At 41.5% G+C, this 26,222-nt stretch overlaps 2 protein-coding genes across 10 annotated transcripts in view; one reads left to right on the top strand and one right to left on the bottom strand.

Annotated features, from left to right (window-relative positions):
- SLC16A12 (solute carrier family 16 member 12) overlaps positions 1 to 16,059 on the top strand; it is a 33,648-nt gene extending 17,589 nt beyond the window's left edge. For 4 of the 9 annotated variants that reach the window (XM_061358862.1, XM_061358860.1, XM_061358859.1 and 1 more), the window contains exons 3-8: positions 6,016 to 6,236; positions 8,333 to 8,436; positions 9,638 to 9,781; positions 12,201 to 12,792; positions 13,976 to 14,235; positions 15,332 to 16,059. In XM_061358862.1, coding sequence (XP_061214846.1) covers positions 6,127 to 6,236; positions 8,333 to 8,436; positions 9,638 to 9,781; positions 12,201 to 12,792; positions 13,976 to 14,235; positions 15,332 to 15,594 — 1,473 coding nt within the window. In that variant the 5' untranslated portion in view covers positions 6,016 to 6,126 and the 3' untranslated portion in view covers positions 15,595 to 16,059. The other 5 variants (XM_061358863.1, XM_061358858.1, XM_061358864.1 and 2 more) reach the window with 5 other exon arrangements.
- A 5,554-nt stretch (positions 16,060 to 21,613) lies between these two features.
- Positions 21,614 to 26,222, bottom strand: IFIT5 (interferon induced protein with tetratricopeptide repeats 5). The gene is made up of 2 exons (XM_061358857.1): positions 26,073 to 26,222; positions 21,614 to 23,644 (listed from the first exon to the last, which is right to left on the bottom strand). The coding sequence occupies exons 1-2, from the start codon at positions 26,183 to 26,185 to the stop codon at positions 22,207 to 22,209; spliced, it is 1,551 nt and encodes a 516-aa protein (XP_061214841.1). The 5' UTR covers positions 26,186 to 26,222; the 3' UTR covers positions 21,614 to 22,206.

The following is a 26,222-nucleotide window of genomic DNA, read 5'->3' as shown; positions in this document are numbered from 1 at the left end:
AGCTAACCTGGTTTGCAGAATGAGACAGCTCTGCTTTGAAGAAAATAGATTAGAAATAGCTTTTGAATTGCAAGAGCTGTACAGAATTAAAGAATCTAGTTTCTGTGTATTTAAAAACAACTTGGAGTTTAGATGTCTTGTCAGACTGCTCACTGCAGTTATCTAGATGGTATGCAGTTGGTGTGGTAGGAACAGAGAGAAGCAAAAGGAGGCTAAAAAAATGCCATTTCCTAATAATCCAGTTGATAGAAGCTTCTGCAGCTTTCGGCATCTTCTGTGCTTGTATCAAGTACAGTGCCCCATTTACATAAGCTCTACTGTATTTGATTGCCTGTAGGGAATGAGTCAAGGGGCTAGTAAGACTCTGGGGAGGACAGCTATCAGTGGTCAGATGTGGTTATCCTTGATCCTTCAAGACATGCAAAAGAAATTAACTTTTTCAAAACCTCTGAAATATTTAATCTTATACACATTTTACAATCCACTATCATATAGTACATACAATACTTTATATTTTTTTCTTTTTCTCTTCTATCCTCTGGTACTCATTGTTTGTGTTCCTTCTTTATTCATAGTTGTTTTTCTCTTTATTGAAGATGCAGCAGTCAAAGAAAAGGAAACACAAACAGGAGGTGAACATGACTGTAGCAAATGCCTACAGATATGCTTGGTACAATCTTAAGAACAAGAAAAGTAAGAAAGAACCATCCTTAGAGCTATGTGAATCGGGTAAATACGGGAAAATATTAAAACTGCACTAGAGTTAGGTGCACAGGGTAAATGTACTAAATACATGAAATTCCATTACCTTTCACACTAAGCAGTAATGGATTTTCTCTAGCAAATCTTAGACTGCTTTAGTCTTGTCCTTTGTAAAATTCGTATACAGAGATGTTCTTAAAGTGACTGTGAAAGCTGTGTGTGTTGTTGTTCACAAGAAAAACAGAGTTTAAATTCACTGGTGTGGATGAACCCGTCCTTGGGAGTGTGTTCTGACATTTTGAACATAGAGACTGTCACAGACTCCTCAGGCCTCGCCCAATCCAGCACCTCTGGAAAGGTAGCAAATGGTATGTACAGTTTATGTTTATGTATGTATCTTGCACTGAAAGACAATTCTTGGCAAGGCTTGTCATTCTTTTCTCATGTGCATCTCTGTATTATCAAACAAGTAAAAGTAAGTATTGGATTCTGTGCTTATTTGTGCTGGTACACATATTTAGGCCAGCTTCTTTGGGACAAACTGCACAAAATACTTCCTCGCAGTTCTGACAGAAATTGCAAAGGCATTTTAATTTTGTGTAGCCAGGATAGTGCAAAGAAGCAGAAAGCAGCAGGGTGAAATTCACAGTATGATCTTGGGGGTGAGTGCTCCTGCCATGAGGCAGCTGTGGTACAAACGTGCCCTTGTGCCGGTGGTTCTATCATGGAATCATAGAATGGTTTGAATTGGAAGGGACCTTAAAGATCATTCAGTTCAGATTCCCTTGCCATGGGCAGGGACACCTTCCACTAGACCAGGCTGCTCAGAGCCCCATCCAACCCGGCCTTGAACATTGTAAGGAATGTGGCATCCACAACTTCTCTGGGCAACCTATTCAAATGTCTCACCTTCTATCCGAAGCCATATCCTTCTACAAATGGCACATCCAAACTGTTTGGCAGGTGGAGTGGCATATCTCGAGCTGCCCAGGTACATCAATGCTGTAAACGGAGAAGCTGAACAAGGGAGGACAAAAGCAACCTTCCAGGCAGGCCAGCAGGACTGTACCTGCTGTTCCTCTGTCCTTCGTCACACAAATGTTTTACATCTTCACACTGTTGTGATATCATTATTAAATCAATTTGTTTAAAGAAGAAAATCTTTACAGTAGAAGGAGGGGCAGGTGGAGGGGGCAGCGAGTGCTTTGCTGGCTGCGTGCCATGTTCTAAAAGGTCAGTGGCTCTTGTCGCTGTGCTGACCAGTTGCTAGGCTGCCATGGATTTCTGTGCTTCTTTCCCCGCAAAAAAGACCTCGTGATGTGGTGCAAGGTTATAGCAGTGCCTTTTTAGTAACCTCACCAACTCCTTTCTGCTGGCTGAGCAGCCTGAGTAAGGGAGATGCTGTTTTATCTTCAAATAAACTAACTGACAGGTTATTTATCCTACTAGATTAAACCTAATGTATTAACTTGGGGAACAGAGTCACTCTTTAGTGAGCTGTCAGGGCACGCTGTGTAACTAAGGCTTTCTTGGGGATCAGCAGAATTTGTTGCCACCTTCACCCCACTTACATCTTCTTTAAACTCGTGGCAAAGCACATTTACTTAACGCTTGAGTAAAAATCATCTAGCAAAGGTTTCAAAGTGCAAGAGCTGTTTTATGAGCTTTTCTTTTAGCCCTGCTTTCCTTTAGTCATCTCAAGCAGCAGGAACTTACGTGCACATCTGAGGTGTGTTATAATAACAACTAATGCTGCCAGTGGGCATCAGACCAGTGCTAAAGGTGGAACAGATACACAGTTAGAGTCTTATCCTGAATCAGAAAGGTTAAGAAAAAGATACAGAATGAGAGTAAGCCAAGGTAGGGTTGGGAAGGGGAGGTCACAGTTGCTCAAAGTATGTGCTTTCTGTCTCTGACTTCATTTGCAGAGTCTAAATCTGTGCTATCCATTATATGTTTAATTAGAAAACAGCACCAGGGTTTAAGTAAATCAAGTTTTCTAACCTCAGAATAAAATTGCCAGATTGATGTAATAACTATTTATTAGATATATGCAGCAACAAGAAAGGTAATTATTTAACTTGCCTATCACTTCAGTGACCGACAAGCACAGTGCTCCTTGAAGGGAGTGTGAAGTCAAGATACGGTTTGCGCTGGTCCTACTAAGGGGAGTCTGGGTGGCCTATTTCTGTGTCGGTTGGACATTTCTTATAATATGGTTGGTTTTGGTTGCTTGTAACCTCATTAAATATTTCCTGCTCATGTGTATGTTGGCAGGCAAGGTTCTGAGAATATAACAGCAAGTAATCATGTAACCAAATACCTAATCTATGTTTGCTTAACCTGGTATGTCATCAAATATTTCCCAAGTACATTAACATACAGTTAAATGTGAACTAGGGTTTCAGGGCCAATCTGAAGCTTGCTTGGGAAGCAGGGCCAGAGAACTAGGCTGAGGTCATGGCACCCAGCTATTGCTGTTTGTGCATTAAAATTAGTTAGGGCTCTGTATGTGGAGGTTGTTGACTCCTCTGAAAAGTTTTGTGTACATTTCTGCTTATGGAAGAGTTATTGTTATCCCTTTTGGCATTCTTGGAACTTCCTCCTCCACCCTTAATAATCAGAATTTAAAATGAGTTCTTCATCTCTCCAGAAGAGGCAGTGAAAGGTACTGCTCAGATCTAAAATAAGAAACCCTGCCTTGCCAAGACTACACAAATGGGCTGCAGATATGTGCCTGAATTGCTTAGAATCCCTCTTATATATCATCTGCTTATGCAAACTCCACCTAACTAACTGCCTTATTTGTGATTGCTAGGAAACCTTCAGCAAAGTAATTTGTACTTTTTCAGTGTCCTGTTAATTCACGTGGCTGTGCTGGATTCTTATGGGCTATTCAATCATTCAGGCGTTTGAATATAACATATTAAACTTGCAGTAATACAAGTTTGCAATTATACAATATAAATTATACAATTATACAATTCTGAGGTCCTTAGTGTTAGATGCAAAAAGTGGTGGCCACATGATGCAAAGCACTGGTACTTGCTCTACTTCAAGTGAATTTGGCAGGATAATATAATGTAAGACTTGATTGTCAAATCAGGATATAACCTATTTGAGCCTCTCTGGCTTCATGTTAGACTGGATATCAGCTTTTCTGTGGCTAGGTCAAATGCAGACACCCAAAAAAGCATCGAAGTTTATTTTCCATCTAAGTAGACAGGGATGTGGTGGTGGTTTGCATCAAATTGTATTGCTTGATAATCTGGACATTCACTGATCCAACAAGAAGAATCATGTGATCGCTGCCTTAGCCATCAGATAACTTGTTGATCCAATACTCGCACGTATCTAATAAGACAGTTGTTGCTTGAAGCTACGCAGAAAGGGAGATATAACTGATTCCGTTAGTTAAAAATAAAGTCATTAGTTCATGTCAGCTGACTCAAAATGTGACATAAGCCCCACAAAATTGTTTGTCGCCTGGGTGGAATCAATACATGAGTTGTATGGTCTGCTCACAGACTAGCAGCACATGCTGGAATGCAAATACAGAATGTGCGTGTCAAATGGCAAGTTCATGGATGTGTCTTCTGTATCACGTGCCTAGCACCTTCTAACTCACTTGAATGCAAACATTTTCAGCTTCCCTCACAGATTTTGTTATACTTGCCTACACAACATGTGCTTTCTTCTTCTACTGCATTAGCCAGGCTGTTGCTCCTTTTTACCTCAGTTTTTCTGTGTTTGTGTCAGGGAGTTTGTTTCAGACCACAGAAGGGGGACAAAGGGGGTTTGGGTACACACTGGCACTGCTGTGTATTTGTCCTGAAGCAAATGGGTAAGGTCAAAAAATGGACTTTACGCTTCAAGCAAAACATCACAAGGCTTGTGAAGAGGCCAGGGATGTCCTTGGGGTCATGGGAGTACCTAGAGAGACTGCTCAGAAAGCTCTCTCAGCTGCAACGGCATTTTCTGCTCTGTATTAGAAAGTTGTGTCAGAAAAGGCAAACTGTCCTGGTCTCCGTTCTAGAGCTTTCGGTGATCTTTTATATATGTACATCCTAGCAACTGAGTACTTCAAAGATGAGGTTTGAAATTGTAAACTCATTTGGACCTCATTTGCTTTGTGTGGTTTTTCTAATCAGCTATAGGAGTGGACTTGTAACGACTGCATCCAGCTGGGACCCTTTAAACTCACTTAGGAGCTGCTGCGCCACATTTGGTGACTGCTTACAAAACCTCTTGTAACCCCAGCTGTGAATTCATGTTTGATCTTTATGAGCTGCTTTGACCATTGCTATCTAATATAAACCGGAGCTGTATCAGCTGTCCCATTTAAGATGTGACCTATTCTTTATACTGAGAGTGAAGCATTTACATTATCAGGCAGAGCAGAGCACTGTGTACCTCTCCGAACAGCCACAGAATTGACAATGAAAGCAGATCATTAGAGATTATCTTTTTATCATACCTGAGCTCTCTTCTAGTTCATTAATGCAGGTTATATTGCAATAACACTTCATGCTGCAGCGAAGATCCTTATTGTGCTAGACTCCATATGAACACAGAGAATAACACAGACTTTAGAAAGCTTTATGATGCAATTTAACTTACAAAGAAACAGATGTTTATGACAAGGAGGGAAAAAGAATAATAAAGACAGCATTAGTACATGTTCTAATGCTTATTGTGGGCATTGCTTTGGGCTCTGATTTATTTGAGAGCTTTATACAAATATTTACTTACATATAAATCTTAGCAAAGCCTATTAAATGAAGAGAGAAAATAGGACAGTAAGTTTTATTTCAAACAGTATACAGCATTTTTGGCCTAAAGTAAAACGTGTTGACTAGCACAGAGGCAAAAATAAATGATACTTGAGGAATACATAAAGACCTGGAACAGATAGTTAATGGTAGGTTTTTTTAGCTTCTGTAACTGGATGGCAGTATAATATAGTTTTGCCATTTTTTGGTGGATATTTTTATTCACTGATATTTTTCAAGGCCATTATTTCAACCCTGGTCACCTTAAATCACTGCTCAAAAGCTTTGACAAGCACACATTTTGTTGTGAGATCATGAAAGGTTTTCTTTGCCATTCACTAGGATGGAACTGCTGGGAAAATTACCCTGAAATAAATGATACAGGACAGAGGACCAAATTCTAATGGCACTTTTGCTTCCAAAAAGTTCTGTAAGCTGCGTTTGAAAGAAAGCCCTCACCTTTATGCACTAAAGCTAAAGCAGTACGTCCTAGCCCAGCTGCGCAGGTTACCCTGATGCACTCTCTGTTTTCTCTCATCAGATGGCCAGCAACCCATGTGCCAGTCAGCCAGGGCCTGTGCTCGGCGTGCCAGCCTGAATCAGTCCCTGCCACTAAGGCAGGACGGAGGGAGGAATCACCCCATCCTGTGCCATGGCCTCACCGCGGTCAACCCAACATGCCGGCCCCCCTGATGGAGGCTGGGGATGGATGATCGTTGCCGGCTGCTTCCTTGTCACTATCTGTACCAGGGCTGTGACGAGGTAAAGGGGCTGCTTCTTATCTTTCTGATCTGTTTGTAGCATTAGATTTTTTTTTCTTTTTTTCTTTTTTTTTTTTTGGTCATTTATTTTTTGTTATTTTTTGTTTAGGAGGAGGATTTGGGATCTCCTCTGATGTCCCACAGCTGCAGGGGTTAATGTTATTCTGGCTAGGTACAAAACTCTCTCTTGCTATGTTTTTAAAGGCTTCCTGAAATCCTCAAGGTTGTGGGGGAAGCTGAGAGATTATAAGCCTTCTGGTTTTAGTCTCGTCTCCTCTGACAGCTGCTCTATCTCCTTGATTTCTTACAGAATCAAAGGCTGGGGCACACAGCATTATTTCAGGCTCTGATGGTTTGGTCAGGGAGGGAGAAATCATGCAGGGTCTCTTTGCGTCCACTGCGTCCCTCTGACCCCAAAGCCATGCTCATGTTTAGTAGTCTTAGTGGATTTCTTTGGCTCCTGAGTTTGAGAAGCCTGTAAATACCCACTTCTCCTACTGCAAGCATTTCAACTACTGTCTTGCCTGAGAAGGTCCATGCCCTAGAGAGGGGGGCCGGGGCCCCTTTCTGTGCCCCTCTGGTATCTGAAATATGCACAAAGCATTTTCTCAAAAATACTTCTCAAAAATAGAAAGAACAAGAATAGACTGCTGCCCTGCATAAACATAATGTATACATCTGGGGTGAGATAGCTTCCGCAGTGACTTTGATGTCGGCTGGAGACAGAGGAGCCTGGTGTGTGTGAACATGGACATTTAAGCTATATTAAGCAGAGACAGAAGCACCCTGGTAAGTGAGAAACACTGAGACAGTGTCTTGTTGGACAGTCAGTATAATGTAAATACAGTCTTTTCCACCTACATTTTACATTTCTTTTAAAATGAACCTGCCATGTTTAGGGATCTAAGTTCTAGGGTCTTGGAGTCAACAGCATAAAAGGGGAATGGAAACGTTCACACAGTGTTAGTTTATCTATGCAAAAGTACTAATTCCATAATAACACTAGAGATTTCCTAGCGGATTTAATTCCTTTTTCATGTGTGAAATGTTTTACATCCAGTAAGTCATCTAATGGCTGGCACACATCTATAATATCTACAAGAATGAAGAATGTGAAAGAAAAAGGCTTAAGAGAGTGGCCATTCATTGCAGGGGGAAAACGGATCTCTTGCTGACCCAGACATCAGAATAAAACTATACAGCTTTTTAATCTGTCCCCCTGCAGAGACAGGTAGAAAATAAGACTCATTAAGCAGAGCAAAGTAATCTCTCCTGGAAGCATTTTAATAAACTGTTGGAAGGTCCATGGGCTCCTGCTGTGTTTTGATTCTCTGCTCATGAGGAGTTGCTTTTACTTTGCACTTGTGTGTCCATGAACACATAGCTATAGGGATGTCAGCTCTATAGGCCTACTATGCTGGCCCTGCCCAGCCAGTTGGTGCAGATTTGGATGCCACCGTTAACAAGCAACCAGGTCAGTGAAACACTGGGGAGCTGGGGCTTTGTGTACAAGGGAAACAACATCATGATGTGGGCTATAAACTGCTGGTGATAATTACAACTTCAATTTCACTTTAGTTAAAAAAATAATAGGAGTCTTAAAAAACCTAACATCAGATACTACAGTGAGAAATGTGGTATTATAATGTTCAGAATCTCTCTGGAGTAGTTATCTGTCTGAATTAGGTTGTAATTTGGCTTTATTGTCTAATCTCACTGGATTGGGATAATAGTTGGATAGCAATTTGTGACTCAGTTGTTACCAGTGCAAAGTAAGGATTCTTCTCAAGCTGAATCACCCTAGCATAGGTGTCTTACACAGAGTACTGTTGGAATTATTCAGCTTGCACACATCAGTTCATATCTTGCCCCTTATGCATTAACGTAGCCCTTCATTGTAGCCCTTCATTTCCAATATCCCTTAGAAACTGTTAAAAATGTTTCCATCTCTTTGGGATTTAGACAAATCATAGTTTTGATTTTCCTGGGAGCTAGAGAGGACCTTCTAGTGGGTACTCTTCACACCTGAAGAGCAAGACTGCTGTTTTCTGTGAGGCAAATATCCTATGTTCAACAAGTTCATGTTTTCTTTCCCAGGTGCATCTCCATTTTTTTTGTGGAGTTCCAGACATACTTTGGGCAAGACTATGCCAGAACAGCTTGGATCCACTCCATTGTAGACTGTGCTACGATGCTCTGTGGTGTGTATTACACTTTAAGACTAGTATGGCTGCTTTTTCTTCAGCTCCATCTGGTTTTAGCATGTTCACAAGTTGGTGGAGTCAGCTGGGAAACAGATACTGTGGGCTCTCTGGGGTATGGTATACTCAAGCTGCTTCCTCCAGCATAGCTTTGCAGGAAGGGAGTGTCTTTGTATTGCAGAAAAATGTTACAGAAAAGAAGTAAAACTGTGGTTTTTGACAAATGATCTAAGTTTCCAGAAATGTACTTTTGTCGAGGTCTAGTGGGACAAGTCATGTTCGAGATCTATTCACTGAGCAGTTGTTTCTCTTACCTTCTGATTGGAACCATACTTGAGACTTAGTACAGGATATACGTCTTGCCTTCAGATCAAGTCACAGACACTTGTATGTTTACAAGCAGCCTTTTCCCTTAAAAGAAAATCCAGTGTTACTAAAAATGACATGTATCAATGCAGTAGTTGTACCCAATTTCTCACCCTGTGTAAGAGGGTTAATCCATGAGAATTGCTACAAAAGCACAAGGACACAGCCAGAATGAGACATAGCAACTCTTCTGTATCAGCCAGGTTATATCTTGAGTTAAAAAAAAGAAATAAGGATAACCTAGCCCTGGCATTAGAGGTAGGAGAGAGGGAGAGGGCTGGTGATGATACCCCATGGTAGGGGCATGGTGATCTGGGAGCCATCAACATTGAAGAAGTGCAAAAGAGGGGTAGAAGCCTTGGAGATGGTCCAAAATGTGTGAGACCTCTCCTGTTTGGGTCTGATGCAGAGCCCACAAGGCCAGGGAGGAGCGAGGAAGGACACCTGAATTTAATGAGGGCTGAAGTGCAAATTCCAGGTAGAGGATGGTCTCAGTGTTGTAAGCATGGAGTAATGAAGAGTGTGAGCTGTTGCTGTGGCCTCTCTCGGCCACCAGAACTGTGAATTAATTGTGTCCCATAATGACTTTGGTGTACACAAATGGCTGCTGAGAAAGCTATTTGAAATTTCAGTTTTATCCTGACTTTCAGGAAGACGATTTTACAAGATTTTGGTGCTCACAGCATTGTGATAGGGGGATGCTGGGAGACCACTCTGTGTATGTGATCATCGTTTTCTGCTGCCTGCCTACTGCTTCCTTTTTGGTGATGACCATTGCAATGAACTGTGGGTGAGGACCTGTCATTAACTACCATCTGTATTTGTTCCTTTGAAGCCCCGCTTGGGAGTTTGATCAGTAATCATGTATCCTGCCAAGTTGGCATCATGTTAGGAGGGCTGCTTGCATCTACTGGACTAATTTTGAGTTCATTTGCCACCAGCCTGGAACATCTCTACTTATCATTAGGAGTCCTTACAGGTAGGAGGCATTCAGCCCTTTTGTTCTTGCCAGGAAAACATCACAGGAATGTTAAAAATAACGGTCCTTCCTTTCAAGAGGGGTGATCTTTTCTCCATGTCATTTGCTACCACACTGTTAAATGGAAATACTCAGAGTTGTTCCCTTCATTGTAAAAAGAGAACCTGTGAGGGCTTCAGCACTCAGTGGGTCTCACACAGCCCAAACGCAGCACTCTGAAAAAGCAACTCTTTTGTTAGAGAGAGGACTATGGGTGAAGTGCTGAGATGATGGGAGGTCAGGAAGAACTGCTGTTGTAGGTGATACACAAAGAGTTTTCCTTTCTTTTTTTCCCCTGCGATCTGGGAGGAATTTATTGTAGTAGGAGTCCCAGATTGTCCAAAAATATTTGCATGTTAAAAAAAAATAATCTAAACAGAAGCGTAATCAGGCAAAGGTGCACTGGGTGAATACTTGCTTCCTCAACTGTGCACTTTATTTTTGTCTACATTATATTCCACTTGAAAAGCAAACAAAGTGCTGGCTGGTAGTGTTGCTGTAGCAGCTCTTCCAATTGTGTTCAGGTGTGGTGATAACAAATGTCTTTGCCTTGTCTCTCTGTGTTTGTTGCACACAGAGGAACTTGAGAGGTGCCGATGGTCACACTGACATTCCTTCCTCATTAATAATGACCTGGTAGCCACGGTGATATAAGCCCTTGTACCTGGTCTCCTGCTGTTTAGTAACGAGTTGGTGGAATTACTGCAGTTCACATGCTGCCATAGCTTATTTGTCTTAAAAAAAATAAAAATCCTTATAGTAGTGCATGTCACTCCTGTATTACAGTGGTAATCTTTGACAAATGTGTTCATAACAAATAAAAAGGCTCCTTGTAACTTGAGGGATTGTGCCACATACCACACTAATGCCATTAAGGCTTCCTTCGTGAGAACCACAGTGCATACTGAAGTGGAAAAGCGGTTGCACTTTGTACATGAAGTTGTAAAGAGCCAGTTCTACAAGCAGTGAACTTCCAGTCTGTGGGGATTGATTAATGGAGAGGTGAACTCTTGGTAAAGGCTGGGTTGGTGCCCCAGCCCAGAGAGGGGGTGGGACCATAACTGGTGACTGTCTAAATTCATAAAGGCTTCAGGACCTGAAACTGTGAAGAGTGAAGCAGAGGTGAGATACACAGTGTCAGTAAGTAGCAGAGTTTCTTCTGCGAGGCACAAAAACATTTCCTGCCCCAGGCTTTGCATTACTGCTTTTCACAGGTCATTTATTACTGCTGACTTTTGTGGGCACATTTCCCCCACCAGCTCACAAAAAAATAAGCAGTGTGTACACCAAATAGAGTATGATTTTTACAGTTCTCGAGTAATGATGTCCAGCTCAGGGCTGCTCCTCTGGCTCGGCTGCCCACACAGGTCCAATCCCAGCTCTCTCCCCTGCTCCTCCCCTTGCCTCTTGAGGGGTGGCAGAGCTGGCACTCATTGCCCATAGTCCTTCTAATCCACTTATCCTGTCTGGGCAGGCTTAGTGCCTGCCCCGTACAGTGTGGCCTTTGAGGAGAATGTGGCAAGCTGGTTACAGCACTGGGTGATTATCTCCTGTATTGGCCAGTTCTGCCAAAAGCAGTGAGGACTGTTTTGCCCTTAGTGCGGGACGTGGTACAAAACCCTGGTCAGGAACTCATTTCTGCAGCTCATTCAGAAATACACATTTTAATGATAAGGCAAGCATTTGATGATTAAAATCTGCTCTCTGGCTCTGGAGCAAAGACCACAATCTTTTTCGCAGTCCCAGAGAGGGATCTCATTTGTTTAGTAAATTGGATGTGGCTTTATTTTCTGAGGCTTCCCCCCCACTCCCTTGTTTGTAGGCAGGGATTTAAAATAGCCAGGACTCCAAGCAGCTGCTGCATGGAGTTTGTTTAGCTGCCTAAAAAAGGTTTATTGTAGAACATTAGTAACAGAGACAGACTCTTTGTACTGGGTTTCAGATACCTGAAAATTAATGTTCAGGGTTGTAGCAGGCTGAAAAACAAAGTGGTACCTCATCAGGACACTATATCCAGTGCCAGCATCTGTGCAGACCCCAGGGCAATGCCTCATCTGGCATCCAGAAGAGGCTGACACACCATCTCTCTGATGTTTATTGATTGTCCCTGTTCTTATTAAGTGAATCCCATCACTTCTTTCTGAGGCTTGTTATAGTGGATTAACAACGAACCATTACGTTTGTCAAATCAGTGACTGACATGGAGGAAAGGAGTCATCCTAGTTTCTCTTTGCACTGTGACTGGGCTGTGAAGTAGAGGATCAGAAAAAGCTTCCTGTTTTTTTTTTGTGCTAATGAAAGTAGTTTGTGTGGTTTGAGTTAATGTGTTCCGTATGTCATGCTTTGTATTAAGCTATCTGCACTGTGCTTTCTCTTCTAGGTCTTGGGTTTGCACTCTGTTATTCTCCAGCCATTGCAATGGTGGGCAAATATTTCAACAAAAGAAAAGCGCTGGCTTATGGAATAGCCATGTCAGGAAGCGGAATCGGTACCTTCATCCTGGCCCCTGTGGTCCAGCTCTTAATTGAGCAGTTTTCCTGGCGTGGAGCTTTACTCATCCTGGGAGGTTTTGTTTTAAACCTCTGTGTCTGTGGTGCCTTGATGCGGCCCATTGCTCTTAAGGAAGACCGTAAAACTGCTCCTGAGTTTCTTGAACAGGATTATGTTCCCAAAGCACAGAAACGAGACTTAAAGCGAACGCCCCTTTGTTCACCCTTAATCAAAGTGTGGTCTCATGAATGTTTATGCTACTGTTCATGGAAGGAATATAACTTTTTGCTGATGCCAGGCTTCATGGTGCTGGCAGTGTCAGTTTTATTTATGGCATATGGCTGTAGCCCTCTTTTTGTCTACCTAGTGCCTTATGCTTTGAGCGTTGGAGTGAGTCACCACCAGGCTGCCTTCCTCATGTCCATACTCGGTGTCATAGACATCATTGGGAATATCACCTTTGGATGGCTAACAGACAGAAGGTAATGCCTTTTGGCTAAGCAAGTGTAAGCTTTAGCTAGTGGGAGGCTGCTGCAAGTGAGGTATAACAGAAATAAAAGTTAACGTTATGGATTTTTTCTGTAACGTGTAACTTGAAAAAACCCTGAACCTACAACAATAAATAAATGAGAAAAACACCTCTCCCTGCCCCCCCCAATAACCCTAACAAAAAGCAAGCAAAAAATCCAAACCACAACCCCCCCCGAACACCACAACCCAAACCCCCAGCACACACTCTAGCTGTCAAAAATGCCTACTAATGTTTTTGTTAAAAATGCCTTTAATATTTCTGTCTCTTCTGAGTTTGTTTAATTCTTTTGCATTTGATAGTGGAAATGTAGCTCTTGCCTCTGAGGTATGATGAGCATGATCCTCTGTTCTTATTTCCTAGAGGATCTCGCCTTTACAACTCTTGTGTGCTGCTGGAGAGACACAAAAGTAATGGGAAATGGTCAAAGGTCTGGCCCACCACTGTTGGGCAGATACTCAGAACTGACCTAAAATTATAGAATCATAGAATCATAAAATTGTTATACATTTTCCACTATGTTTTGTTAACTCAGCTCACTCCAGACATCTGTGTGCAGCATCTGTAACATCAATAGAGACTGGTTAAATTAAGAAGGATTTTTATTCTAAAGGACACATTCTTTTCAGTTATTCAGTTTGTGGGAGAATCAATTATTGGTTTTGTGGGGGAGGGAGAAAGGAATTGTCGTGTCACTTAGCTTACACTAACACCAGCGTTGAAGGGCTGATGAGAAGGATGACATCTAAGAAACCTACACTGCAATATTTTTACACAATACTGGGAGCACCTTGCTGAGCTGAGATGTAAAGCCCAACGGAATACTGCTTTGAACACTGAAACTTCAGAGGCTGTGAAATCCTGGTGGCAGGGTGGTTCCCCTCATTAACAGCATCCCAAAACCCACTGCAGACAGCATGGGCTGCAGCTTACCAGATGTTTCTGCAGGTGTAGATGTGCAGTTTTCCCTACCTGAGCTCATTGGTGCTAAGTTTTTTATCTTGAAGACTCTGCAAGAAAATGGACTTAACTTTGAGCTATATAAGAGAAAGAGACTGAAGTGCTGCATGCCAAGGCATACAAACAGATGCTGTGCCCAGTGATAATCTTGTTCTTTTCTGTTTTGAAATTTGCAGGTGTCTGAAGAAGCATCGTCACTTTTGCTACCTCTTTGCTGTGGGAATGGATGGCCTCTGTTGTCTTTTCCTACCAGTTCTCCAAAACTTCCCCTTGCTTGTGCCTTTCTCATTTACCTTTGGTTACTTCGATGGAGCCTACGTAACACTGATCCCTGTCATAACAGCAGATGTAGTGGGAACTTCTTCTTTATCATCAGCACTGGGTGTTGTGTATTTTCTGCATGCCATACCATATCTAGTGAGCCCGCCTGTTGCAGGTCAGTGCATAAATGACTTTCCTATAATCTTATCGCTAAGACAGATTTGCCTGTCAGTGTGACATAAAAGGAGAGGAAGGACAGCAAATGCACACCAAACGTGGAGGTAGCCTCTGGGCAGAGAAATAATATGCCTAGGCCTTCATAAGATTCTTAGATCATCTTGAGCCCTGTCTTGATGGGATGATTTCTACATATAGAGTGAGTTGAAATTTAAGAAGCAAAACAGTATGGAATGGGACTTCTAAGAGCTTCACTTAGTTCATCACCACTTCACATAGTTCAGAAATTGTGCAAGTAGAAGGGGTAAAATTTCACTGTGAAATTACATGATTTTGAAAATGTAAGCAAAGATGATTTCATTCCGAGGTGGGTTTTTTTTGGTGCAGAGGACTTGATCTTTTCATCTCCGAACTGTTTTGAACAGGTAGGTGAGTCAGCTTCAGTACTCTTTGGTCACAAGCTCATCACTGTAATATCTAACCATCATTTTCCCCATCAGTTCCATCACAGTGAAGTAAGGATAAGAGCAGAAAGTTTTAAATATTGTGGAAGGTCAGAGATCTTTTCCATGTACATATATGTCTTCTGGATTTTGTCTGCTGTTCACATCAATTCCTGGTTAATCACTACTTTTGAATCTTTTAATTTAATTAGCCATAGCAGAAATCATTGGAAAGTGATATTATTTGAAGTGATACATGAGCCTTGGGCATATGTCATTAGATGTTTATGTATGAGAATGTCATGCACACAATATTTAATCCCAAGGCTCTCTAAGCATGACTTTAGACTGCCACCTAAATCCATCCAGTTGAAAGATGCCTATTTACTGTTGTGGCAATGACTTCTGGGCCTTTTCTCATGGATTGGACCTTCAAACAAAAGTCCATAAAAATCTTACCTGTCTGCTGAGGACAAATCCCTCCCTGCCCCAGGAAGTAAAAGTATAGTGATGGTGATGTAAGCCTGTATTGTTTGATCATATGTATATGTGATAACTCCAGAAGTTTATAAAACCCCTATTGATCGCAGGATTTGTAAATTATCAGAATTCTGGTGGGCCTTTAAAAACCCATGACTTTTTTTCCTACAGGTTGGCTTGTAGACACAACTGGCAGTTACACTGCATCCTTCCTCTTGTGTGGGTTTTCTATGATATTTAGTTCGACGTTATTGTGCTTTGCAAATCTAGCAAAGAAAATCAAAAGAACTCATTTGCTGTCACTCACCAATGACATGGGCACAAAACAGCACATCTGGACTAATGGAGCAATAGCTTATTCTGTCACAGCAGAATTAGACCAAAAAGATGTTCAATTTTTGGCTGTGGATATAAACAGCTACAACAACAGATGACAAGTGCATCGAGATTCAGTACTGCACAGCCGTGACTGAGACAGAGGTGGCTCTATAGTGTTACACTGCTGAAGATACTACTCCTGTGAAACAAGGCATCTCTTAATTAGATTTTTCTGGCACATTTTAGTTGGCTAAAGTCTACATACAGCATTAGTAATACAAGTAAATGCAGTAATAGAAAACTAGACTAAAAATAGAGTTTGTAGATACAAATGTTCACAGATTTGTTTGAAATGCAGTATGGTGCCTCCACAGGTAATCTAGAAGATGAAAATTGGCTGTAATAAAAAAAAAACCTATAATCGTTCACAAAAACTGAACAATAAAATTTGAAGTATTTAAAAAACAGTATTAATGAAATAAACCTTTCAGAGTTCTGGTCTATTATGTTTCAATGGACTACTCACACACCACCAAAAACCTTCCTCATGTATCATTCTGCATTAAACTCTTTGCAAATAACTGTGTCAGATGCCCAAGCCATTTGTTTTAATTTGGGGTGGCTTGGTTTTGGCTTGGCTTTTTGTTTGTTTGGGTTTTTTTTTTTTGTTGTTTTGTTTTGGGTTTTTTTTGTTGGTTTTTTGTTTAGATCTGGCAGGAATCTGTGATTTATGCGGAAAGTGTCTCTGGAGCAGCTTTAATTTTTATGGTGTGCCTAAATTTTGTTCACACATTGCAATTTAATTTCAGAAACAGTTTTAGACAGACTTTCCCAAGCCCCCTACAGCAAAATTTTTGGGTGGCTGCTGTTTTTTTTTTGTTGTTTTTTTTTTTTTTTTTTTCCTGGATACCTTTAAAGCTTGAATTTCTACACATTGACATTCCAGGTAGGATCCTCCGGTTGATCCTTTTCTGGGAGAGTGAAAGAGGTGCCATCGCCAGTCTGCTGTCTGAAGAGCAGTAAATTTGTGCCAGGGGACTGGGTTTGATGATAGACAAACCTGCTTTATCTGCATGAGTGGAAGAAGCTCAAAGGGAGCTCTGGAGATTTGAGCAGTGTTTCCTCTAGTCTCTATTGTTTTTCCAAACACAGAGCATCTTCCCCCTATAAAATCAGCAGCTGTTGATGAGTCTGTGCTGTGAGAGGTGACTGTGAGACTGCCCACTCTAGAGACCATTAGGAAAGAGGATGTTAGCAAAGTTGTTTCTGCATATTGCAGTGGCAAGTCTGCCTCTTTTCAGGCCCAGAAGCTGTAGCCTCAGTTAGAGCAAATTACTTGTTTGTGCCATCTGAAGAGCTGATCAGGGCATTTGTCCTGGATGACCAGAACATCACAGCTGTGATTTGCATGGGTTTCCTTCTACTTGTGTGAGGAATATGCTATAGCTGGCTGCTTCACAGGAGCTACAGACTGAATGTAGTTCATGGGGTAAATTACTGGTGATCTCATAATGTAATGGGATGTTTCTATGTTTCCAGAGTGAAAATGTTGACAGCAATGGAGGAACTTCACATTCTGCAATGTGAATCATTTCTCTGCTTTGATGCTGTATGCATCTGTATTCTCTTGATAAGCAAATTGATCAGAGTCCAAATAATTTTCACCAGTACTGAACTGGTAGTTTTGTAATTGTCTGCAGTGTATTCAATGGTTGCTTATCATGTCCTATTGTACTTTGTGCCACTTAAGGGAAAATAACATAGACTAATGTTCACCAAGTTGATTTAGATCAAGAGTATAGCCGTAGGAGTAGAATATATATATATATATGAATAGTATGTGTGGCAAGTAGTTTTATTATTCATGCATATTTCAAATGTAACATACTAAAATTGTCTGTCTTCAGCTGTCTGTGCCCAAACGAAGTATTTCCTGCTGCCCTGCTTTAGGAGTGTGGTTGGAGCCAGTAGCATGTTCTACATGCACAGACCACAGAATAAGAGATGGATGGGAGTTCAAAGACAGCTTAAAACTAATGACATAATTTTTTTTCAGCTCTGCCTGAGCCCTAAGCTTGGTTTTAACATATGTTCATGAAAAAGGAGAAAAATTATCCATGACTTTCTTAATGAGTTAGGAAAACTACGCACATTTGGAAAAAGACAAAGTGGGTTTATTAATTAAAAGTTATGAAGATGCTGGTTTAGATCTCAATGCAAAATTTTAATATAAAAATATAGGGAATAACGTGGTCTACACAAAAGATAAGCAATTTTCCAAAGTTGTAAATTACCATTGTCATTTACTTCACAAGAATTTAATTACTTTGTTTAACGCGTAACACATCAGCAGTTGTTCACACCAGAAATGCATACTGTAAAAGCCCATTGTAATAATAGTATATGCATTTTTATCTTAGTAAACAACACTGTGTAATACAGTATTAGCATTTTTAAAGTAGTTTTTTTATTTCAAGTTATTCTTTTCACAGGATTTTTTTCCATTTATGTGTTCACAGCAGTATTTCTTGTTTTAAATATCTAATTCATCAGAAAACATTCAACTGCTTTGATGCATAGACCTTTTGCAGAAAATGGTAGAATTATTTAAGTGTTTTCTATCACTGTATTTGCTTTGACTTCAGCCAATGGCTAAAAACTTACCTACTAGAATGTGCATAAAACACACTGTGAAATATCAGATATGAATCTCCCCAGTAAGAAGCAGAAGGAAGGAAGCATAAACTGCGAGTGGAAGAAATAGGAATATAGTTGAGGTTTGTGAAGCCTTATGCCAAACTTCCACCCCCTGGTCCACGCAATGGAAACTGTCAGGCTGTCCTCCAAGGAGAATATTTCCTGGCATGGTGCTGTGCAGCAGTAAGCAGAGATACCTGGGCTAGCTGTGAACAATTTGCCAGGCTAACACTGCATGTGCTCACCAGCCCTACTGAACACTGATGGATGTGAGCTTGGACAGAGCACTGCACAACTGACCCTGTCTGCCTTCCCAGGAAACCATGGTCAGACTTGGCTGGGGTAACATATGCCTGAGACAGAAACAGAAGGATCCTACCTCAGATGAATCCTGCCTGGAATAACACTCTATTCTGTACAAAGAATGGGAATTCCGCATAAGTGAAACTGCTTACAGTTGCTGAAGTTATTCCACCTGTTTCCATTCCATGAGGTTTGAAATGTCGAAATCATCATTCCTTTGAATTTGCTTATGCTCTAATGGTAAATTTTACCAAATCAGCTTTGGAACATTTAATAAATTGTACCTTGTGTGAAAACAGCATTGGAAAAATCAAGTCCCTTCTGTTGAAATAAAACAGCCCTGTTTTCAGGGGGAAAAAAGAAAAGAAAACCCAAAACTTTGAGCCTGGAACCTTTCTGCCAGCTTGGATGATACTTTATCTTCTGAAAAACAAAAGCTGTCTGTGCTTCTGTATGGGGAATATATTTTATATTGCCACAACAGTTCCTGGTTTGCTTTCTGAAGTGTTACAAATTTATGTGAGAAGGAAGAGCTTGTATAAGTTAAGCTGTAACAGGACTTCATGGTCATCATAAGGAAGTCCTTAGTTGTAATTCCCTCAGTAAATAAGATCTCTTTAGTGACTATTCTGGTGTATTCCAGTAGCATTTTCAATGTAATTTAGAAAGTGCTTTTGAATCGTAAGTGAATACTTCCTGACAGGTTATCTTCACTCTTGTTTTCCCTTCACCACTAGCATAGGCTCCAGTCATGTATTCATACTTGGGTGTGAATTGAGAGATGTTCAGCTTCTGTGTGGTTCTGGGTGTTGTCCACTGGACTTGGACACTGCAAAATGGGTGTTTTTTCCTCTTGCTGAAGCTCAATTTCAGCCTTTCCCTGTGTTGCACCAGACAATGCAGCAGCACCACCCTGTGGGAAATAATATTTCTCCTCATTTACAAGACACTGCGCAAGAGCTAGAAAGCAGTGTTTGACCAGCATATCCACGGGCAGTACCATGGTCCAGCGCAATCCTCCAAAGCCCGAAGCAGCTCAGGCACAATAAATAGATTCCTTGCACTACTACACCCCACAATCAATTTTTTTGCTGTGGACAAGACTGAGCCGCTCTGACTCTTCATAAACAACCAGGCACACGTTTTCCCCAAAGTACTCTTTCTTATTTCTGCAAGGTTCATTTTCCAGGAGAGAGACAAGAAGAGGCCCTGATAGTGGGATGTGGAGGGGAGCATGGATTTGCCACCATGGCTTTGGGAACCTGCACCACCATTTCTTCTTCAAACTCTTCCCTGCTGCTGTCCATGCCCTCAGGAGGGTTTGGATGGCAATGATGCTGGGGCTAGAAGCCTCAAGACTGAGAAAGGCAGTGAGATCACCTACTTTATACTCTTTTGCCCTAAAAACTGAGAATGCTACCAGAAGTAGTTGCTAGCTCCTGGCATCACCCCTACTGTTGTTCCTACCAGCTTTCAGGAGTGATGTGTCAGTCCTGCTCACAGTTCTTCCTTTCTTCCTCCATCCCTGCTCTTTCCCTAGGTAGGGCCACCCTTGCTTGTAAGAGATAAGCTGGCAGGCAGCTGGGAAACTGGGATGTTTTTTCTCCCTTTCTTAGGAAGAAGGTGTGGTTGGATTATGTACACTGTTAAGCTCCTGATCACTTTCACTTGCGTTATGAAAGATTCTTTGAGCTGAGTGGGGAGAGGCTTCCTGGTGTTTCATGGAGTGCATCAACAGGAGCGTGACCAGCAGGTCGAAGGAGGTGATCATGCCCCTTTAACTCTGGTCTCATGAGACCTCACTTGGAGTATTGTGTGCAGTTCTGGTGTCCTCAACATAAAAAGGACATGGATCTGTTGGAACAAGCCCAGAGAAGGGCCACAAGGATGATCAGGGGACTGGAGCACCTCCCATATAAAGACAGGCTGAGAAAGTTGGGACTGTTCAGCCTGGAGAAGGCTGCATGGAGACCTCATAGCAGCCTCCCAGTATCTGAAGGGGGCCTATAGGGATGCTGGGGAGGGACTCTTCATTAGGGACTATAGTGATAGGACAAGGGGTAATGCGTTAAAACTTAAACAGGGGAAGTTTAGATTGGATATAAGGAAGAAGTTCTTTCCTGTTAGGGTGGTGAGGCACTGGAATGGTTTGCCCAGGGAGGTTGTGAATGCTCCATCCCTGGCAGTGTTCAAGGAGAGGTTGGATGAGGCCTTGGGTGATATGCTTTAGTGTGAGGTGTCCCTGCCCATGGCAGGGGGGTTGGAACTTGATGATCTTACGGTCTTTTCCAACCCTAACTATTCTATGATTCTACAATTTGGCATCATATTTTACACTCCTTCAGGCCTGTCATCGTGACTGTACATGGGACTGGTGTTGCAGGGACAGGAATGCTCCAGGATGGCTGGAAATAAAAGTGCGCATCCCTCCTGATGGGCTCTTGTCTCTGAATGAACCTTTCTGCTTCATTCTGAGCTACTGCTAGGGCTCAGAAGTGTTTTGGAAGCACAGTGTTAATTTTCTTTGAGCACTATGACCTATCATACCAAGGTACAATACTGTGGAATTAGTCTGGCCTGTTACAAAGAATACTAAATTTTAGTTGGGTATCTGAGACAATCGCCTCTTCCACCCATTCTCCCTGTCCTTTTAGCCCTTCCACTCATACAGACTCTGTGGGCACTCACCCCTTTTCCCATATGCTCTTTGTGTTCTACTGCCCTGCTCTTCAGTGCTCATGCAAATTTTGTTCTAGCTGCACTCTGCCCTTTATGCCCAGTTTGGTGCATTTCTTGTGTCTGTTTTCTGTCCCTGGTTTGTTTCACCAGCACGACTGCAGGTAACCATCTCTTTGGCATTTCAAAGACTGCCTTACCTTTCTCTCCAGGTGTTTGCTGTAGCAGTTCCAGAGAGTGTGATTTAGAGTAAACTAGATGGATGCTGTTAATTCTTTGGTGCAACACCTCTGAAATCAGCTTTGCTGAGAGTTTGGGAAAATAAATGGGGCCATGTCCTGACCCTTTCATATCCTGCCAAAACTTCATCCTTGTTATTTTTTCAAATGGCCATTTCCCTTTCTTTTATCTACTAACACGAGGACTGGTCAGCAGAGAAATACCAGAAGCAACAGCCAATAGATGCAATGCTCTTTAATAGTTCAGAACAATAATACATGCTTTGCAAGCTTGGCAGTAAACTATTCAAATAGTGGTTATTTTTCATAGCTAAACAACATACAAGTTAGTAAACTAAAGAAGTCTTCAACAAATGCTTCTTCTAAATAACACTAAAAAGGATATCCTTTAAATATTTGAAAAAGCATCAGAAATTCCACTTGTGTATAAGCATGCCTTTTAAGTGGACAGATGAAATACTATGTTACTTTTCTTTTTTCTCCTCATCTTTTTTTCAGTTGAAGGTAAGATCTGATTTCCATGTTCAAAGCTCTGTGTTCTACAGATACCACTTACACTGGTAGAAAGGTTGTGTTTTAGCACTGAAGACTAAGACAGCCTAGCTATTATTTCATCTTTCCAAGCATGCTCTGTTGGTGAATAAACAAATGAACAATCATCATCTGCAGTTTCTACATTGTCACTAGAAAGCGATGCTACCAGATGTTTCATCTGCTTGTAACTTCAACCTTAAAAAAGGTTTTGAGAGTCTGTTGAAATGTCCTTGGGTTTGGGATTTAGGTGTGTTTTTTTTATGCAGGATTTGTGGAGCTTTAGCTTGTGATGGAAAGTTGTAGCTTACATAACGCACTCACATATTCTTCATTGTTGGGATACAATGCAATGGCTTTCTCATAGCACTCAATTGCTTTATGTTTCTCTTTGTCTAGATTGTGAATGAATCCAAGTGTACCAAAATCTGTTGCATTTCCCACACCTTCCTGAATTCTCTTTTCCAACAATTGCTTGAGGGCATTAATGCAACTTCGTCTTCCACGGGAACCTTTTTCAATTTTCAGCCCTTCTCTGTAATTCCTAATGGCTTCAGATTCTGATTTCATGTGAAAACGCTGAAAATTGCCATAATGGTAATAGAATTCCTGTTTGTCAGCATAGGATAGAATATTTATCTGAAATGCTTTCTGAAATGTCTCTTCTGCTTCTTCATACCTCCTTCCTTGTGCATACATGTTTGCAAGGCCAATATAGGCAACAAAACATTTTGTGTTTTGGTCAGTCGCTGTTTTAAAATGAAAAATGGAAAGTCGGATGAGTTCCTCCACTTGCTCTTGAGGTGGATATCTTGTAGTCTTTTTCAATTGAAACAGCTTTTCTTTGTAGCAGACTCCTAGTTGGTGATGCAAAAAGGCTGATTTTGGGGTCACCACTAGGGCCTTCTTCAAAATTTCCAGTGCCTTGTCTACTTCTCTTTTCCTTCTATAAAATTTAGCAGCATATCGCAGGACATAAGGAAAATCAGGTGTTTTCTGCATTGCTGCTTCAATGTACCTCTCCCCCTCATCAACTTGCTTCATGTCCTGAAGTTTTAATGCAAGTAAGGCCATAATAAAAGTATTATTTGGATTCAGTTCTACTGCACGCTTCAGGACCTCAATTGATGGGCTTACATGTTCACATTCTCTCAGAGAAAAATCTTCCAAACGATACATTACTATTGCATAGCCAGCATTAAATTCTGGGTTATTGGGTTCATTCTTCAGAGCATTTTCAAAACAATCCTTTGCTCTCTCATAGTATTTTCTCCCAAACTTTAAAAATGCCCACCCTTGTTCAGCATAGATCTCTGGAAGCTGAATCTTCCCTGGAGCAGTACTTGAAAGCTTTTTGCAGCTGTTTTCTACTTTGCTTGCATAAGTTTGAGCTTCTTCATATCTTCCCATGTAGTAATAGATCCAGGCATAGTTCCCCCAGGTAACAAGACTTCTCCTGGCGATTTCATCTGGGTAGTTTTTCTTAACTTCTTCTTCAGCTTTTTGGAGATATTTCAGGGCTTCCTCGTTTGAATTCTTTAGATAGCATATGTAGGACAGTAGATTATAGTTTTTAATGTTGGAATTTGCTAAAAACCTGATCTGATCACCTATTGTTTCCTCTAGGTTATCTAGATCCATATCTTCTTTCAGCAAAGTCCATGTAAAATGACACTGGAGCTGCATCAAGGAGCTCTTCAAGGAATTCTTGGTGATGATACTAGAAGAAATCAGAGAAAAACATACTTATACCCCATTTGGTTTTTGCTGTTCTTGTCTTTAAACCAGACATAAAGTAGGCCATACCACAGCTGGTGCCACTAGTCGACAATACTTCAAACAAGCAAAAGCTGTGGGAAGCTGGAGGTCTAAAGATCTGAATAGTTATTTTAGTAACTCTCCTTGCAGTGTATGAGGGCACCTCTTACATAGCAACAGAGCTGGTGGCCTGGATATCAGAGGAGAGCTAGTATCTGTGGTAAAGCTGGCCCACCTCTGGGCCAGAGGAACATATTTCCTGTGCTGGTAACAACTTCTGAGACCTACCCAGAAATTATACTCACATAAAAAACTTCCCTCAAAATATAGTGAAAGTGATATGTTTGCTTTCCCATGTGCCCGTATTCTTTATGGATTGGATTATAAGTTTAATTTTTAATTTCTTGCCTTTGTAAATCCTTGTTTGTTAGATCATAGCACCATTTTTATGCAGGATTATACTGATGTATCCAGTAGCTGACTCCCAGATCTCACCAGTCTCCCCAGTTACTGGCATTTGAATGTACAGGCCCTCAAGGGTGCCAGCCCATTCTGCTTGCTGGTACAGACCGCACACTCATTCACCCTATAGATCTGCAGAAACTGGCTTTGGATATCCAGTAGCTGGTCAGGAATCCTCTTTCCATGCAGATGCTCACCCGTAGACACACGCGCAGGCATGATGACCAGACCCTGTTTAGATACAACTGGTCCCTCTATGTGATTTTGCAGCAAATCTCTCAGATCTCTTGTTTCTCTGCCCTTGGTCCCGCAACAAGACCTGTGCAATCCCCAAACACTTTTTTTCCCTGCATCCTGTAATGTGTCACATTTCCCTAGGCACCCTAGTGGACCCCTAGTCCTTGGTGTTCCCCTAGCCCATGGAGCTGAGGGTCCCTTGGGAAGGCTGGGTAGGGGCTTGTGTCCCTGACTAGGTGTTGTGGTTTAAGCCCAGCTAATGACTAGGTACCACACAACCAGTCACGCTCTCCCCACCCCACCCCGACAGAATAGGGAGGAGAATCAGAGGGGAAAAAAAAAAAAAAAGTAAAAACCCGTGGGTTTAGATAAGAAGAGTTTAATAATTGAAATAAAGTAAAATATTCTCATAATAATAATAGGAAATAAAGAGAGGAATAAAGCTTAAGAAACACAAGGGTGTGTATTGCATTGTGATGCTCAATGAAACTGCTCACTGACCACTGATCGATGCCCAGCCCATCCTGGAGCAGTGACTGGCAGCTCCCAAACAACTCCCCTAACCTGGGTTCAGCTCTAAGAGTTACTTTTCTTCTTAGTAGCTGGTGCAGTGCCGTGTTTTCAGCTTTAGTCTGAGAACAATGCTGATAACACACCAATGTTTTAGGTGTTGCTAAGTAATGCTTACCCTCATCAAGGACTTTCCAGTCCCTCATGCTCTGCCAGTGAGGAGGGACGTAAGAAGCTGGGAGGAAGCAGAGGCAAGACACCTGACCCAAACTAGCCAAAGCGGTATTCAATACCACAGCACGTCATGCCCAGTATACAAACTGGGAGGAGTCACCTGGAAGACCCAGACTGCTGCTTGAGTCAGGCTGCATTACTTGTGCTTATTGTGTTCTTTTCCCCCCCTTCCCTTTTCAGTTTTATATTCTCTCACCTTGTTATTTCCCTTATTATTATTAATAATAATAGTAGTTTTGTATTATACTTTATTTACTAGACTGTTCTTATCTCAACCCATAGGGTTTACATTCTTTTGATTTTCCTCCCCAACCCTCTGGGAGGGGGGGGACTGAGCAAGCAGCTGCGTGGTGGAAAATGAATATTCATGAATGTCACAGAAACAGATTTGTGATACAGGTTAAATACAGTTTAGCTTAGTTCAATGTGTCACTGGTAAATGTAGTTTCCAAAACTGTCATAAACATCTTGGCTTTGCCCTATTTGAGAGTGTGTGTGCCTCTCTTGTGCGTATGTGGCAGTCTTCAGAAAATGTCACCTCCACTCTAATGCTTAAAGTTGCAGCCCAGGACCTGCACTGCCCTGTTTGCTGGTCCTCAAACTAATAGAGATCAAAGTAAATTCTCAAATGCAGTGGTGCTAGTCATCCATCTGACTGAGCACCAGCCATGGCTGTAGCCTGGATTTCATCCCTGAACTGCATGCATACAGATTTTCAAACTGCAAATTCTGCTCATAGACACTGTTCCTTGTCAGAGAAGCAATAACAATACTCAAGTAGCATCCTTATTTTATTTTGGATCTTCCAGTAAATACTCTGTAAAATACTTTCTGCTGCTTGGATCCCAAAAAAAGTCCCTCACTACTTACATTTATGTAAATAATAAGCTTTATTTTCCCATAGCATAGCATAAAAGCATCTTTCAGAGACTGGGTTGGTGGCTTACCTCATGGTTATCCTTCTCTGCTCACTTGTCTTAAGGCAGCTGCAAAGCCAAGGGAGTGCTACATGCTGTTGTTGTGCCTTTCCTTTTATATGCTCCAGCCCCACGTGATCCATGAGAAAGCGAAACTTCAGCTTCTAGCCGAATCTGCAG

The sequence above is a fragment of the Neopsephotus bourkii genome, unplaced genomic scaffold (assembly GCF_033783945.1).
Source record: "Neopsephotus bourkii isolate Nb327-2 ecotype Australia unplaced genomic scaffold, CSIRO-AGI_Nbou_v1 NB_951, whole genome shotgun sequence".
Classification (NCBI taxonomy): domain Eukaryota; kingdom Metazoa; phylum Chordata; class Aves; order Psittaciformes; family Psittacidae; genus Neopsephotus; species Neopsephotus bourkii.
The sequence above is the reverse complement of the archived record's forward strand: the minus strand, read 5'-3'. Positions and strand labels throughout refer to the sequence as shown.

Excerpts from the sequence above, each read along its gene's own strand:
- IFIT5 (XM_061358857.1), bottom strand. The coding sequence starts at position 26,185 with ATGGATCACGTGGGGCTGGAGCATATAAAAGGAAAGGCACAACAACAG. Across the intron at positions 23,645-26,072 it reads CAGAGAAGGATAACCATGAG|TATCATCACCAAGAATTCCT; the intron begins GTAAGCCACCAA and ends GATTTCTTCTAG.